Source organism: Corvus cornix, chromosome 14 (assembly GCF_000738735.6).
Source record: "Corvus cornix cornix isolate S_Up_H32 chromosome 14, ASM73873v5, whole genome shotgun sequence".
Lineage (NCBI taxonomy): Eukaryota > Metazoa > Chordata > Aves > Passeriformes > Corvidae > Corvus > Corvus cornix.
This window is the reverse complement of record NC_046344.1, coordinates 14,923,960-14,939,288: the sequence shown is the minus strand read 5'-3', so window position 1 is coordinate 14,939,288 and position 15,329 is coordinate 14,923,960. Positions and strand designations below refer to the sequence as shown.

At 63.2% G+C, this 15,329-nt stretch overlaps 3 protein-coding genes across 5 annotated transcripts; 2 read left to right on the top strand and 1 right to left on the bottom strand.

Annotated features, from left to right (window-relative positions):
* Positions 1 to 238: 238 nt before the first annotated feature.
* On the top strand, positions 239 to 8,454 carry WDR24 (WD repeat domain 24). Its single transcript, XM_039560151.1, is given in 11 exon segments — positions 239 to 316; positions 973 to 1,895; positions 2,364 to 2,541; positions 3,310 to 3,913; positions 3,915 to 3,986; positions 4,062 to 4,177; positions 6,037 to 6,158; positions 6,493 to 6,597; positions 6,677 to 7,014; positions 7,761 to 7,945; positions 8,063 to 8,454. Coding segments are annotated over 10 exon segments (2,370 nt in total). The 5' UTR covers positions 239 to 316; positions 973 to 1,414; the 3' UTR covers positions 8,232 to 8,454.
* Positions 8,455 to 8,669: 215 nt separating this feature from the next.
* Positions 8,670 to 11,075, top strand: JMJD8 (jumonji domain containing 8). 3 transcript variants are annotated; one of them, XM_039560180.1, is made up of 9 exons: positions 8,682 to 8,804; positions 8,883 to 8,966; positions 9,179 to 9,227; positions 9,320 to 9,416; positions 9,709 to 9,777; positions 9,847 to 9,966; positions 10,053 to 10,120; positions 10,271 to 10,405; positions 10,479 to 11,041. In XM_039560180.1, the coding sequence occupies exons 1-9, from the start codon at positions 8,716 to 8,718 to the stop codon at positions 10,557 to 10,559; spliced, it is 792 nt and encodes a 263-aa protein (XP_039416114.1). In that variant the 5' UTR covers positions 8,682 to 8,715; the 3' UTR covers positions 10,560 to 11,041. The 3 variants fall into 3 exon arrangements, with proteins under 3 accessions (XP_039416115.1, XP_039416116.1, XP_039416114.1); XM_039560181.1 differs by lacking the exon at positions 10,271 to 10,405 and having other exon boundaries at positions 8,670 to 8,804; positions 9,903 to 9,966; positions 10,915 to 11,075; XM_039560182.1 differs by lacking the exon at positions 10,271 to 10,405 and having other exon boundaries at positions 8,670 to 8,804; positions 10,915 to 11,041.
* Positions 10,852 to 14,759, bottom strand: STUB1 (STIP1 homology and U-box containing protein 1). The gene is made up of 7 exons (XM_039560175.1): positions 14,559 to 14,759; positions 13,433 to 13,631; positions 13,161 to 13,326; positions 12,933 to 13,023; positions 12,356 to 12,412; positions 12,123 to 12,239; positions 10,852 to 11,742 (listed from the first exon to the last, which is right to left on the bottom strand). The coding sequence occupies exons 1-7, from the start codon at positions 14,742 to 14,744 to the stop codon at positions 11,617 to 11,619; spliced, it is 942 nt and encodes a 313-aa protein (XP_039416109.1). The 5' UTR covers positions 14,745 to 14,759; the 3' UTR covers positions 10,852 to 11,616.
* Positions 14,760 to 15,329: the final 570 nt, after the last annotated feature.

The following is a 15,329-nucleotide window of genomic DNA, read 5'->3' as shown; positions in this document are numbered from 1 at the left end:
GATTGGACAGCGGTCGTGGGGGCGTGGTCTATGGCAGGGGGCGGAATGGGCGGGTCGGCGCGGTGTGAGGGGCGTGGTCTCGCCGCATGGGGCGGGGCTCAACGGGAGAGGGGGCGTGGTCTGGGGAGGGCGGGGCCCGGGCAGCGTGGGGGGCGTGGCTTGGCGGCGGGGGCGGTGTCCCGCCATCGGAAGGGGGCGAGTCCTGCGGGCAGGGGGCGGGGCCCGGGGCGGAAGGGGGCGGGGCCCGGCGGGAGTTCCGCGGCGGCGGCGGCGGGGCCTGCTCGGCCCGAGCTGCTGGCGGGGGAACCGGCACCGGGTACGGCTCCGGGAACGGCACCGGGGCTCCTCACGGAGGGGGTTCAGGACCGGGTGGTAGTGGCAGGAGACTGTATGGAGCGGGAGGGGGTTGTGAAGGGGCCCTGGGGTGTCTGATGACTGGGAAGGGGCCCTGAGGAGGGTATAGGGTGGGAGAGGCCTCTGAGGGAATGCTGAGAGGGCTCTGAAGGGCTGGAGGAGCTCTGAAGGGGCTCTGGGTCAGGAGCGGGCCTTGCAGAGGGAGAAGTGTTGGGGTGTAAGGCGTCCTGGGGAGCTGTGGGTCAGGAGGAGGGGGATGTGGAGTATGAGGGGGATGTGGAGTATGAGGGGGCTGTGGGTCAGAAGAGGGCCCTGATGGGGCGGGGGTGTGGGATATTAGGGGCTGGGGGGCTCTGAGTGGCCTCAGGGGTGGGAGGGGATCCTAAGGGTGCTCTGAGGGTGGGAAGGGGCCTTGAGGGGGCGGGAATGTGAGGTATGAGGGATCTGTGGGACCTGGCAAGGCACGGGCAGAGGGGTTGGAGAGGGCAGTGCTGTGGCAGGAGCTCAGCCTGGCTCTGGAGGACACAGCCTCTGGGACCCTGTGACCCCTCCAGGAAGCCTGGAGTAGCTGCTGCTCCCCTCTGCTAGAGAAGGAGGGTCATCCCCTGGTTCTTGCAGGCTTTGGGGCTCCAAGTGCCCCACAGAGGTAACTGTGGCCTCGCTTCACCCCACCTCGTGCTGCGGACGCTGCTCATCTCGGCCACAGCGCTGTACTTGACCTATATTATCAGCAACAGAGAAACATCTTAGGGTGTGGCCAAGGAGGGAAGAAGGAACCCAGAAAAGGTTTTCAGGAACTTCCTGAGAGGGAGCCATAGAAGGCAGCAGGAGGAGAACCCGGAGTGGGGCTGTATCTGCCTCCCCACAGGCAGCTCTGTGGCCTCTCACCTCCACGGCCCATTGATGCAGCCACAAAAAGCCACAGTCGGAGCCACCAGGGCCCGGCAGGAGCTGCGGGAGCCCAGCCCGTCCCTGCCCAGCTCTGGCTGAGTTGGAGCAGGGCAGCCGTGTGAGTGTGCAGGCAGCCTGCTGGAGAGGGGACAGCACCCCGAGGACAGCCATGGAGAAGATGGCCAGGGTCACCACCGCCCTGGGGGGCAACGTGCTGACCGGCCGCACCATGTTCTGCCACCTGGACGCCCCCGCCAACGCCATCAGCGTGTGCCGGGACGCTGCCCAGGTGGTGGTGGCTGGCCGCAACATCTTCAAGATCTACTCCATCGAGGAGGAGCAGTTTGTGGAGAAGCTGAACCTCCGCGTGGGCCGCAAACCCTCCCTGAACTTCAGCTGCGCCGATGTGGTGTGGCACCAGATGGACGAGAACCTGCTGGCCACCGCCGCCACCAACGGTGTGGTGGTCACCTGGAACCTGGGCAAGCCGTCCCGCAACAAGCAGGACCAGCTGTTCACGGAGCACAAGCGCACTGTCAACAAGGTGTGCTTCCACCCCACCGAGGTGTACATGCTGCTCAGCGGCTCCCAGGACGGCTACATGAAGTGCTTTGACCTGCGCAAGAAGGACTCTGTCAGCACCTTCTCTGGTACAAACGTGGCTGTTGTTGTCCTGTTTCCCTGCGGGGAAGCAGGGGTTGGGAGTTTTGCCCTTTCCTTGCTTGTCCCCTTACCCTCAGGAGAGGCAGGGGTTGGGGGCCGTGCTCTTTCCTTGCTTATCCCCTTACCCTCAGGAGAGGCAGGAGTTGGGGGCTGTGCTCTTTCCATGCTTGTCCCCTTACCCTCAGGAGAGGCAGAAGTTGGCAGAAGAGGCTTTGTCCTTCCCCTTGCCCAGGAGGAGGGTTTGCTCAGGGTGTGATGCTCCAAGCAGGGACAGAAGGAGCTGAGAGGCATTTTGGTGCTTTTTTTGACTCTCAGTAGTAGCTGGGTCTGTGTGGGAGGTGGAAGACAGTCGCAGCACTCCTTACGACCCCTTCTCTCTGTGCCAGGGACCCCCACGGCTCTTCCAGTGGGGGTTTTTAGCTTTGCTGGAGCTCTCAACTTGTGTCCCCTCCCAGGCCAGTCGGAGAGCGTGCGTGACGTCCAGTTCAGCATCCGGGACTATTTCACCTTCGCTGCCACCTTTGAGAATGGGAACGTGCAGCTGTGGGACATCCGCCGGCCCGACCGCTACGAGAGGATGTTCACTGCCCACAACGGGCCTGTCTTCTGCTGCGACTGGCACCCAGAGGACAGGTGAGCGTGGGGCCAGGCTCTGCCAGCCACCCGGCCTTGCAGGGCAAGAGAGGCCCTAAAAACGGGATTGGGATTTTGTGGGGGAAGGCATGGTCTGTGATGCCCTGTCTCCTTGTGTCAAGGGCTGGGATGTTGCTGGAAGATAGGAGCGCTTATTGCTTTGAGTGTTTGAGGTGGTGTAGGAGTGTTTTGGGGTTGTTCTTTGATAAATTAGGGGGTTTTGAGGCACTGGGTGTCTTACGGTTGGGTATAGCAGTGTCACAGCAGCCTCCTGCTCCAGTGCTCAGCTTGAGGAAGGCATTGCTTGGCTGCTCTGGGACACAGCTCACTTGTGTTCAGTCGTGTTTCCCTCCTGCCTTTCCCAGGAGATTGCTGGGAAGGATCTGGAAGCAGCTGTTAGGGTGTGCAGGTCCCTCCTCGCTCCCTGCCAGGCAGTGCTGCCACTGCTCATGATCTTAGAGAGGCACTGAAATACGTCCAGAATGGCCTTTTCCTCTCTGCTGTGCCTGGCGAGTGGAAAGCAGAGCCAGAGGGAACTGGTCTGACTGGGATGTGGCTCTAAAGGCGCAGGGCCATAAATTGGGGGCGGGAAGGAGGGTGTTGTCTGACCTGGTTGCTGGAGAGCAGAGGTGTCAGGGGAGCTCATGGGAGGATGGGCTTGCAGCCCAGCTGCCTTCCTGCGATGCAGACATGGTCACACCTGCGCTGTGAGCACCTCTGTGCCACAGTGGGAACACAGAGGTGAACACAGATCCATCCTTGTCCCAGGGGCTGGCTGGCCACGGGCGGCCGGGACAAGATGGTGAAGGTGTGGGACATGAACACGACGCGGGCCAAGGAGATCTACTGCGTGCAGACCATCGCCTCGGTGGCACGGGTGAAGTGGCGCCCCGAGTGCAAGCACCACATCGCCACCTGCTCCATGATGGTGGACCACAACATCTACGTGTGGGACGTGCGCCGCCCCTTCATCCCCTCCGCCATGTTCGAGGAGCACAAGGACGTCACCACGGGCATCGTGTGGCGGCACCTCCACGACCCCTATTTCCTCCTGTCGGGCTCGAAGGACAGCACCCTTTACCAGCACATCTTCAAGGATGCCAGCCAGCCCATCGACCGGGCCAACCCCGAGGGGCTGTGCTACAGCCTCTACGGAGACCTGGCCTTCGCCGCCAAGGAGAGCCTCATCTCCTCCGACTCCAACCGCAAGCCCTACATCGGGGACCGGCGCCACCCCATCTTCTTCAAGCGCAAGCTGGACCCCACGGAGCAGTTCGAGTACATCTCGTCCTCCAGCGCCCTCAACGTGTTCGAGACGGACGTGGAGAGCGGCAGCATGGACTGGTTCGTGCACACGGCCAAGCAGTACGCCGCTGGCCGGCCGGCCGCTGGCCGAGCTCTGCGACCACAACGCCAAGGTGGCCAAGGGGCTGGACCGCAACCAGGTGAGCGACGGGGCGGGTGGTGCTGCACAGGGGTTGTAGCCTGGAAGGGTCTGACAGGGCCTGTGTTCCACATAGGTGGCTCAGACGTGGACGATGCTGAGGATTATCTACTCCAGCCTCGGCACCATGTCGTCCACAAACCTCAACCACAGCATGGGGAAAGGCAGCACCGCTCTCCCACTCATGAACAGGTACAGGCAGTGGGAGCTGCAGGGGGTGGTGACATGGCTGGGGTGGCTCCATGAGTGGGGGAGTGGAAAGAGCTCCTTGGCTGGGATGGGGTTATAGAATCACATCATGGAATACCAGAATGGTTTGGGTGGAAGGATCCTTAAAGCCCATCCAGTTCCACGCCCTGCCACGGGCAGGGACACCTTCTGCTAGCTCAGGGTGCTCCAAGCCCTATCCAACCTGGCCTTGGATACTTCCAGGGATCCAGGGGCAGCCACAGCTTCTCTGGGTACCCTGTGCCAGGGCCTCCCCACCCTCATAAGGAGCAATTTCTACCTAATAACTAACCTGCCCCAGACACAGGGAGCGAGCAGGGACAGCTCTCCCTCAGCCTCAGGCCATGCTGATTTGCAGGCTGGCATTGTTTGAACGCAGCCATTTCCCGTTTTGGTGTGAGAAGTGAGGGCCCAGCCTGGCCTCGAGCTGTGCAGCCTCACACACTGCTCCATTCCTCCTTCAGCCAAAGTTTGGCCCTGTGGTGGGGCATGGGGCTGGGACCTGCTTTGCAGTTACTGAATTCATGAATCACAGAATCTCTAAGATTGGAAAAGCCCTCTGAGATCATTCCCCCAGCAGCACTGCCAAGGCCACCACTAAACCATATCCCTAAGCAGCACATCTTCATGATTTTGAACATCTCCAAGGGTGGTGACCCCAGCACTGCCCTGGGCAGCTGTACCAGTGCCTGACCATCCTTCCCATGAAGGAATTTCCCCAATATCCAACCTAAACCTCCCCTGGCCCAGCCTGAGGCCGTTCCCTCTCCTCCTGTCCCTGTTCCCTGGCAGCACAGCCCGACCCCCCCGGCTGCCCCCTCCTGTCAGGGACTTGTGCAGAGCCACAAGGTCCCCCCTGAGCCTCCTTTGCTCCAGGCTGAGCCCCTTTCCAGCTCCCTCAGCCGCTCCTGGGGCTCCAGCCCCTTCCCCAGCTCCATTCCCTTCCCTGGACATGCTCCAGCCCCTCAGTGTCTTTCCTGTCATGAGGGTCCCAAAACTGACCCCAGGATGTGAGGTGAGGCCTCAGCAGTGCCCAGGGCAGTGGTGGTGACCAAGGGCTGGGGATGGAGAAGGTGTCTCATGGCTGGAGCTGGAGCTGCTGGTGTGCAGAAGTTTTCTTCTGGAGCCTTTCCGAGGGAGAGCATGCCCCAGCTCTGCCAGCAGCTCTCTGGCGTGGAGAGCCCGTCATGGGCTGATGAAGCAGGAAAACTTGTTTTTCCTCTTCTCAATGACATAAACGTGAGGGGTGAGGTCTCCAAATTAGCTGTCAGAGCTCGTAGGGCCGGCTACCCACAGTGAGTGACAGATCCTCAAATAACACCAAAGGAAACAAGCACTGTCCTTGACCAAGCTGTGCCTCCAGCCGGGTGGCTGTGCCGCTGTCTGAGACACGGCAGGCAGCAGCCTGGGGAGCTGGGCTCTGCTCCAACCCCGTCCCTTCCCTTTTCCATCTCGGTGAAGGCCAAGCCTGGCGATGCATAACTAACAGCCAGGCACCTTGGAGCCAGGGAGCTCCTGTTCACCTGCCTCTGAGGGGAAGGAGATGGAGCAAAGAGCCTGCTCAGCACAGGAATTCTTCAGGGAGACTTTTGCAGTGCCTGTGTAGTGCCACCAGGCTTGGAGGAAGGGCTGTGATCACAGTCACAATGTGTCTTTATTTTTAAGTCACACATGGGGACTGGTGACTTCTGCCCACAAAGGGATATCACTGTATCTCGTATTTCACCATTCAAATTGCAACTGGACACCTGTACCCAGGCTGTTGCTGGCTGAAATGGAAACTTTATACTCCTCTGATTGTTAAATTTGCCTTTTTTTCACAGCTTTAACCTGAAAGATATCCCTGCTGGGCTGGGCAGCGAGTCCAGACTGGACCGCAGCAAAGGAGAAAGCCGCACAGAAAACATCCTCATGGATTCCTCCTCCACCCTGATCAACAACGAGGGTAACGCTCCTGGGCGGGCACAGCCCCAGTCCCACAGCTCTTCCCTGTTCAGCCATAGACAGGGGATAAACTGGGGCATTTTTCCTGTGAATTGGGGTGGCTGGACATGCTGCAGCCCCAGGGTGAAGGACACTGAGCCCTAGGGCGCTGCGAAGGACAGGGTTCCCCCATGACCTCAGGTGACAGTGACAGTGGTGGCTGTGGGCACCAGGAATGGGACTGTGGTGGGGACCTGAGCTGTGTGGCTCGGGCACAGCCTGGCACACTGGGGCAGGACACTGGGAGGCGGATGCAATGCTGTGATGAGCTGATTTCTCTTTCCCTGGGCGCACAGACAACGAGGAGACAGAGGGCAGCGACGTCCCTGCAGATTATCTGCTGGGAGACGTGGAGGCAGATGAGGATGACCTGTACATGATGGACCACGAGAACCCGCACGGTGAGTGCACAGCTGCTGCTGGCAGGTGTTACCTGTCCCAGCTGGGTTTTCTCCTGCTCATTCTGCTCTCTCCTCACAGCTGAAGAGCAGGAATACAGCCTTCCCCAGGAAGCCTTCCCTCTGCGCCACGAAATCGTGGACAACCCATCGGCCTTGGACCACCTGCAGGACAAGGCCGACTCCCCTCACGTCAGCGGCAACGAGGCCGAGACGGTGTCGCTGACCCCCGTGGAGTCCTTCTCGCTCATCTCCATCTCCCACTCGCTCTACGAGAACCGCCTGCCCTCCGACTTCTTCAACCCCATCGTGCGGGACACGCTGCTCTTCTACGCCGAGCAGGGGGACGTGCAGATGGCCGTGTCTGTGCTCATCGTGCTGGGAGAGCGCATCCGCAAGGAGATCGATGAGCAGACACAGGTAGAGCCCGTGGGATGCGGGGCCGTGCCTTGGTGGGACCCAGAGAGGTGTATCCCAGGGGGATGGGATGCTGCCTGGGCTTGGGGCACATCCCTTCTGCTCCAGCTGCTGTTGGGCCAGCTCTAAGCCAGGGTGAGCAGCTCCAGGATTCTGGTACCTGCCCTACCACCAGTCCTGGCAGGGACTTGAGGTGGGGTCTGCAGGGCCAGGATGGGGAAGTGACCTTGGCCTGTTGATTTAGGGAAGGATGCTGTTCCCCAGCATTGCAGAGCTGTTCTCGCACTGCAGGGATCAGAGAATCACAGAATCCTTTAGGCTGGAAAAGCCCTCTGAGATCATCGAGTCCAACCATTCCCCCAGCTCTGCCAAGGCCACCACTGACCCCTGTCCCGAAGTGCCACATCCACACGGCTTTTCAATCCCCCCTAGGGATGGTGACTCCACCACTGCAGCTGTGCCAATGCCTGACCACACTTCCCATGAAGAAATTCTCCCTAATAACCAAACTCTGGCACAGCTTGAGGCCATTTCCTCTTGTCCTATCCCATGTTCTCTGGGAGCACATTTCAACCCTCCCCTGGCTGCCCTCTCCTGTCAGGAACTTTTAGAGTGAGAAGGTCCCCCCTGAGCCTCCTTTTCTTCAGGCTGAGCCCCCAGGGGAAATCTTGCCTTTAGGATGCAGAGGGGGGATCCTGAGGCGGTTTCAGGGTGGATGTGGAGGCTCAGCTGTCTGTGGCTGTCCCCAGGAGCACTGGTACACATCCTACATCGACCTGCTGCAGCGCTTCCAGCTCTGGAACATCTCCAACGAGGTGATCAAGCTGAGCACGTGCCGTGCCATCAACTGCCTCAACCAGGCTTCCACCACCCTGCACGTCAACTGCAGCAACTGCAAGCGGCCCATGAGCAACAGGGGCTGGATCTGCGACAGGTGAGGGGGCCCAAAGGGGCTTGTGGGGACAGGAGGATGGGGTAGGTGCCCCTGTTCCCTCTTGCTGCCCCCCTGGGGGCTCTCCCTGCCCACACCCACCCCAATCTCCCCGTGCAGGTGTCGGCAGTGTGCCAGCATGTGTGCCGTGTGTCACCACGTGGTGAAGGGGCTCTTCGTCTGGTGCCAGGGCTGCAGCCACGGCGGCCACCTACAGCACATCATGAAGTGGCTGGAGACCAGCTCCCACTGCCCCGCCGGCTGCGGCCACCTCTGCGAGTACACCTGAGCCCCCCTGAGAGTACACCTGAGCCCCCCTGAGTACACCTGACCCCGTGCCCGCGGGGGAGTTGGCAGTGGGGTGGGGCAGGGGGTGAGCAGGGCAGGCAGCGTGTCCTGCCCGCTACCCCCGGCAGCGCCCTCTCTGTATTTATTGTGTAAATAAGGGCTGGGGGTGCACCCCCGGCCCGGCCGTTTTTTACTGGATTAAAACAAACCAGCAGTTGAATCGAGCCGTGACTCCAGTCTTTGCTTCACCTGGATGCAGAGATCCCCGGGATGGGTCCCGGCCCCGCGGTGCCCCCGGTGCCCCCACGCTCTTGTCCCCTTGTGCCGGGAGGCGCCTTTAAGCCGTGACGTGCGGCCGACTCTCCGCTTCCCCTCTAAATAATGGCCCTTATCGGGACCCGTAGCGGCGAGCCAAACTGCGTGTACCGTGTGTTCGCGGTGTATGCCGGGAATCGTAGTTCTCGGCGTCTCCGCCGCCGGTCCCGATGGCGGCGGCGGCGCGGCTGCTGCTGCTGCTGCTGCCGCTGGGCTGGGTCCGGCCCGGCGGCTGCACCGACCCTCCGGACGGCGGCTGGTAAGGGCAGGGAGCTGCCCCGGGACCGGACCCTATGCCGGTCCTGGTGCCCGTGCCGAGCGCAGCCTCCCGTTGCAGGCTGGCGGGCACGGTGCCGGAGGAGCCACGCTGCACCGTGGAGCGAGCCGACGCCTCCCTCACCTACTCCGTCTTCCTGCAGCGGTACGGGGGACCCTGCACCGCGGAACCGAGACAGGGGGCCGGGGGACAGTCCCGGTGCACCGGGCGGGCTAACGGAGAGGGCCGGGGGGGATTGGGGGTCCCGGGGGAGAAGCTGGGGGACGGTGGATGACACCGATCCCGGTGTCCCGGGGTGGGTCGGGGCTGGTCCCCGTGCTCCGCCCGTGCCGGACCTCGCTGGATGCTCCCCCCAGGTTCGCATTCTCCCGGCCGGTGATCCTCGGTGGGATCACGGATAATTCGGTGAGTGCCGGGGGGGGACAGAGGGTGGGACACACCTCCCGGTACCTCGGGAGCGGCGGCAGCACCCCGGCCCCCTGCTCTCCATCCCCCAGGCGTTCCGAGCCCTCTGCACCCGGGAGAAGCTGCTGGCGGCCTTCGGGCCCTTCCCAGTGCGGCTCAGCACGGCCAACACCTACTCATACCGCAAAGGTGAGCGCGGGGCCGTGCCCGGCGCGGGGGTGCCGCTTCCCCCGCTCATCCCTCCGTTCCCCGTCTCATCCCTCCGTTCCCCGTCTCATCCCTCCGTTCCCCCGTCTCATCCCTCCGTTCCCCCGTCTCATCCCTCCGTTCCCCCGTCTCATCCCTCCGTTCTCCCGTCTCATCCCTCCGTTCTCCCGTCTCATCCCTCCGTTCTCCCGCCTCATCCCTCCGTTCCCCCGCCTCATCCCTCCGTTCCCCCGCTCATCCCTCCGTTCTCCCGCTCCTCCCTCCGTTCCCGCAGTGGATGTGCCCTTCCAGGAGTACGTGGAGCATCTGCTGAAGCCGCAGGACCCGGCCCGGCTGGGCAGCGGTGGGTAGCGCCGTCCCGCCCCTCGCAGCCCCCTCTCCTTGCCGGGCTCAGCCTCCCGTGTCCCCCCAGACACCCTCTACTTCTTCGGGGACAACAACTTCACCGAGTGGGGTCCCCTCTTCCAGCACTACGTGCCCCCTCCCTTCCGCATCCCTGGCACCAGCCCCGCCTACAGCTTTGGGATCGCAGGTGGGTGTGGGATGGGAACCTGCGGGAGGGGATCGGGGCGGGCCTGGGTCTCTCCCCAGCACCAACCCCCCCCGCCCCCACCGCAGGCTCAGGCTCTGGTGTTCCCTTCCACTGGCATGGCCCTGGTTTCTCCGAGGTGATTTTCGGCAGGAAGGTGAGAACTGAGCCCTAGAGGAAGGATTTGGGGAGTGGGGACAGAAGTGAGCCCCAAACAGGTGTCCCTGGCCATGGGGAAGCCCCGCTGGGGCTGAGCCCGAGGGGCTGGAGGGGAATTGGGAGGGGATGTGCCCCTGGTGTTTTCCAGCGCTGGTTTCTGTACCCGCCCGATAAAACCCCGCACTTCCACCCCAACGAGACGACGCTGGCCTGGCTCCAGCACACGTATCCCACCCTGCCACCAGCCCAGCACCCATTGGAGTGCACCCTGCACCCTGGGGAGGTGAGTCCAGGGGCTGGAGGGGACCCCAGGCACCCCAGCTGGAGCCATGGGACCCCACTGCTGTGTCCTGCAGGTCCTGTACTTCCCTGACCACTGGTGGCATGCCACGCTCAACCTGGACACCAGTGTCTTCATCTCCACCTTCCTGGGCTAGGGCTGGGAGGGACAAGGACACGTCACCATCATCCCAGCCAGGGCAGGAGCTCCAGCTCCCGCCACCCTCAGGGAAAGGCAGCTGGTATTGGGACCAACTGCCTGAGAAAGCTCTGGTTTTTACTGGTCTTTACCCTTCCCCGTGGATTAAAGCTGTTCTACTGAAGCACACTGTGTGTTGCTACATCCCCGGAGCAAACCCGGTCCCCATGGGTTGGCACCAATTCCCAAGCCAGGATATCCCCAGAAATGGCTGCTGTGAACCACTCCAGATCCTTTTCCATGTTTATTGCTGAATTTTTTTTTATTCTTTTTATATATATATTTTTTTTTTATGGACATTGGCAAACTTCCAGAGGGCGCTCAAAAGCCAGGCAGGCCGTCAGCCGACCGAAACGCTGGAATCTCAGGTGGATGCAAATCTGTTGCATTAGTTTTTGTGGGGTTTTTAAGGGACTTCATTAAAAGGAACAAGAACTTTAACCCAGGTGGTTGTTCTTAGGGAACCACAGTCCCAGTGGGGAAGGGAAGGTGGGAACCAGCCCCTCCCAGCCCAGGGCAGTTGTCTCCCAGGAAAAGCCAGAGGGTGAGTCGGCATCCCAGCAAGTGGCTGTTTACTGGGAAGAGGAGCCAGCCCTGGCCAGGCAGGAAGTGGAAGGAGGAAGAAACAACTATAAACACAGGGAAGGATGGGGCTCCAGGTGCTCATCCCAGCAAGCTCCCTGTGGCAATCCCTGGAGCAGGACGTGCTCTTTGGGGACAATGGCTGCCCTGGCTGAGGGGGTGATGGACATGATGGTGAGGCCACTGCTGAGGAGCCAGCATTCCAACCCCCAGGCAGGTCTTGGAGCGGGAGAGGGGAGCCAGGGAGCCGTGGTGCCCGCCCCGCCGCTGCGGCTCCTCGGGAAGGGGACATGGTGCCGTGCCCTCGCCCGGCGTCAGGCCTGGGGCGGCTGGGCCGGAGGGGGAACAGCCGGAGAGCGAGTAAGGCATGGTGCCAGCCCAGGGAGAGCCAGCTGTGCCAGGGCACCCCGGCGGGCAGCGCTGCCCCCGGCCCCTCAGTAATCCTCCACCCAGCCGTTCTCCGAGATGAACGCGTCTATCACCTCCTTCATGGCGAGATTGGGGATCAGCTGGTCCTGGGTCAGGGGACTCCGCGTCACCGGGTCAAAATGACCCACACGCTGCAGGGGAGGAGGCCGAGGGGAACCGGTTACTCCACGTGCCCGCGCTCAGCCCTGAGGCGCAGGTGGCTGTGAGGCCAGTGCCGTGTAGCATCTGCCCCAGCACCCGGGCACCTGCCCGTGGGAAGAGGGAGAGCCCCCTTGGAGGTGCCTCCCAGCAGGATGAGGGTAGGTCAAGGTGCAAGACCCCTGCCAAGAGCCGCCTCCGCTTTGGGCAGGGCCTGGCAGCACCTGCTCCGCAGGGAGCTGCCCGGGCAGGTAACCGGGACCAAACCCAAGGAGCCTTCGGAGCCCTGAGCTGAGCAAAGAGATCCCACCCAGGCAGGAGAGGACTTCAGGCAAGGTCCTGGGAAACACCCCTGCCCCTGGCCTGGCAGTACCTGGAGATGCTCCTCAATGTCTTTCCTGTCGTAGGTGATGCCGCTGGGCGTGATGCAGGGCTCTCTCATCAGCTCAAAACTGATCTTCCCACACAGGTAGTCAGGGATGTCCCGCTTCTGGCTCGAGAGAGGCACAGCTGGGTCAGGGAAGTGGGCTGGGAGGTGGTGCTGACTCAGAGCAGGGAGCAGGGCACACAGCAAGTTAACAGGAGCACAGCTTGGGCCACACTCACCTTCCTCTTCTCATCCACTTGGGAGAAGAGCTCATCCATGTCTGCCAGGTATTTGTCCTGAAAGAGAAGTCCTTGAGGACAAGGCGTCCCTGGTGTGCAGGGGCTGCAGGTTCCCAGGGAGAGCCCCAAAGCCTCCCACCCATGGGTGCTGCGGCAGGCCCTCGGTGGCCCCTCTGCCTGTGCAGCTCCTGGCTGAACCTGGTAGGGGTGATCCAGCTTAAAAATAACCTTCCTCTGTGGAGCTATTTTTATCTGGGATTAGTCCCCAGCACCCAGACCCACATGTGGCTGAGAGCCACTCATGTTCCCTCAGGGAACAACAGGCACAACAGGCGTCACCGCTGCCAGGCTGAGACGAGAGGTGACCGAGCAGGGGAAGCCGTCATGGAGGGACACAGCAGCCCTGCAATGCTGGCCCGAGCCATAGAATGAAGGCTAAGCTGTGCTGTGTCCCAAGGTTTCCCAGCTTTCATCTGCACAGCTGTAGCCCTGCAGCTTCCCTGGCTGCAGCAGAGCATGAGGATGGGATGAGGATGGGATGAGGATGGGATGAGGAAGCCCCCAGCCCCCCACTCACGTGTTTGGCCTCGATGCTGGCCAGCTGAACACGGCTCCGGCTCTCGTCCGTGTTTTCCTCCTGCTGAGTCTTCCGGCACTCCGCCAGCTCCCTAGGACAGAGTGGGAGATCAGGAGGATGGGGGAACATTGCCACTCCCTTCCCTGCTGCAGGGCTCTGCAGAGGCACCTCACACAGAGCTGTGACAGCCTGGTGGCACTACAAAAGCCTTTCCAGGTGCCCCGTTACCTCTCCTTCTCCGCCATGATCAGCTTGGTCAGGTGGGAGTGCAGCTCGTTCTCCTGGTTGATCCGCTTCTCCTCGATGCTGTTCCAGCGTTTCTTCTTGGCGATACGCAGCGCGCTGGGGATGTCATCCCCGAAATTCAGCCGCTGTTCCTTGGCGAGGTTGTAGGCTGAGGAGAAAAAGGGCACTCAGAGCCAGTGGCAGCATCCCTGTCGCCACCCCTGGCCCCTTCCCAGCAGACAGGAGCAGGGCACGGTGGCAGCGTGCCCGCTCACCTCTCTGCAGGTTGGCGATGGCCTCGTCGTAGTTTTCCATCTCCATCTGGCACTGGCCCAGGAAGAAGTGAGCCTTCACTGACTGCCCGTCCAGCTCCAGGGCCCGCTTGCAGTCGGCCAGGGCCTTGTCGTGCTGCTGCATCTTCAGGTAGCACAGGGCCCGGTTGGTGTAGTACACGGCCACCAAGGGGTTCCGGTTCTGCGGGGACAGGCCCATGTTGGCGGCGGCAGCAGGGCCAGGACGCGCTGGCAGCCGGGTGACAGCCGGGTGACTCGGTGAGCCAGCGGCACAGCGCTGTCACCCTGGGCAGGGAGAGCCAGGAGTGCCAGCGGGGGCGTGCACCCCGTAGGGAGGTGCTGGGATGGACTGGGGACACACTGGGGCCAGTCCCCATAGGGCAGCCTGTGTCCCTGCCCACAGAGGGGACTGGCACCCCTGGCACCCTGACTGTCCCAGGGTGGGTCTGTCCTACCCAGCACAGCCTAGGGACAGGGCTGGGTTTAGGAGAAACAGGCTCGGGATGGGGGCACTCTGGGGGTGGGTGTAGGGCAGTCCAGCCTGGAGTTGGGTGGGGGACAGGATGGGCTGGGGGTGTCCAAGCCCAGAGAAGGCCAGAACGGTGCCTAGCCAGGCCTGGGGGTGGGAGTCCAGGCCCAGGAGGGGGGAATCAGGCCCAGACGCGTGTCCAGCCCCGCCCCCCCCCCCAGAAGGGCCAGGCCCAGTGAGGGAACAGTGTCCAGATTAAAAGGGTCCCATCTCACGGGATGGCATCTTGGCCAGGCCCTGAGGAAGAACAGTGCCCAGACCAAGGAGGTTCCACCCTGGCGGTATCCAGGCCAGAGCCAGGGAGATGTCCAGGCTGGGGGAGGCCCATCTTGCGGGTGTCAAGGCCAGGCGTGTGGCGGGGGTGTCCCATCCCTGGGGATCCCATCCCAGGCTTAGCCAGGCCAGGTCCGGGAGGCTGTCCAGGCCAAGGGAGCTCCCAGCCTGGGGTCCTCGAGGCCAAGGGGGAGCTTGGCGTGTCCCGTCCCGGGGTTACCCAGGCCAGGCCCCTGGGGCTGGGGGTGCGAGTGTCCCCTCCCCGCTGCTCCCGTCCCGGGGGCCGGGGGCGCTGCTGGGACTCACGATGGCGCGGCCGTAGCAGGCGGCGGCCTCGGGGTACTTGCGGCCGCCGAAGAGCCGGTTCCCCTGCTCCTTGTGCTCCTGCGCGCTGTGGCTCTTCTCGGGGCTGCCGCCGCCCGCGCCCCCCGCGCCCGGCCCCGCCGCGCCGGGCCCCGCCGCGCCGCCCTCGCGCTCCTCCTTGCCCTTCATGGCGCGGCCCGGGCCGGCCCTGGGGCCGCGGCTCCGCTGGCTCGGGCGGCCCCCGGAGCTCCGGCTCCGCCGCTCCGGCCGCGCACTGCGACAGCGCCGCTTCCGGGGCGGGGCGGGGGCGGGGCCACCGGCGGGGGCGGGGCCGGCTGGGAACGGGGCGGAGAGTGACGGGGCCGGGCCGGGGGCGGGGCCTGCGGGGAGAGGCGGGGCCTGAGGGGAGCGCGGGGAAGGGGCGGGGCCTGGCAGGGAGGGGCGGGGCCTGGCCCGGAGCGCGGGGAAGGGGCGGGGCTAGTGAGGGACGGGGTGGGCGTGGTCCGTGGTGGGTGGGCGTGGTCGTTTGTGGGCGTGGCCTGGGCGGGTCTGGGGTGATGGACGGGTTGATTGGGGTGGGGGGCTGGGAGGGGCGGGGGCAGCGCAGGGAGGGGTGGGGCCCATGGGGAGGGGTGGGGGTGGGGTTTGGTGGGAGCAGGGCGGGCAGAAAGGTGCGGAAGGATGGATGAGGGGCCTGGAGGGAGGGGATTGGGGTGTAGCGGGTGCTGGCGGTGTGAGATCCAGGGAGGGGAGGACGTGGCGATGATGGGGTGC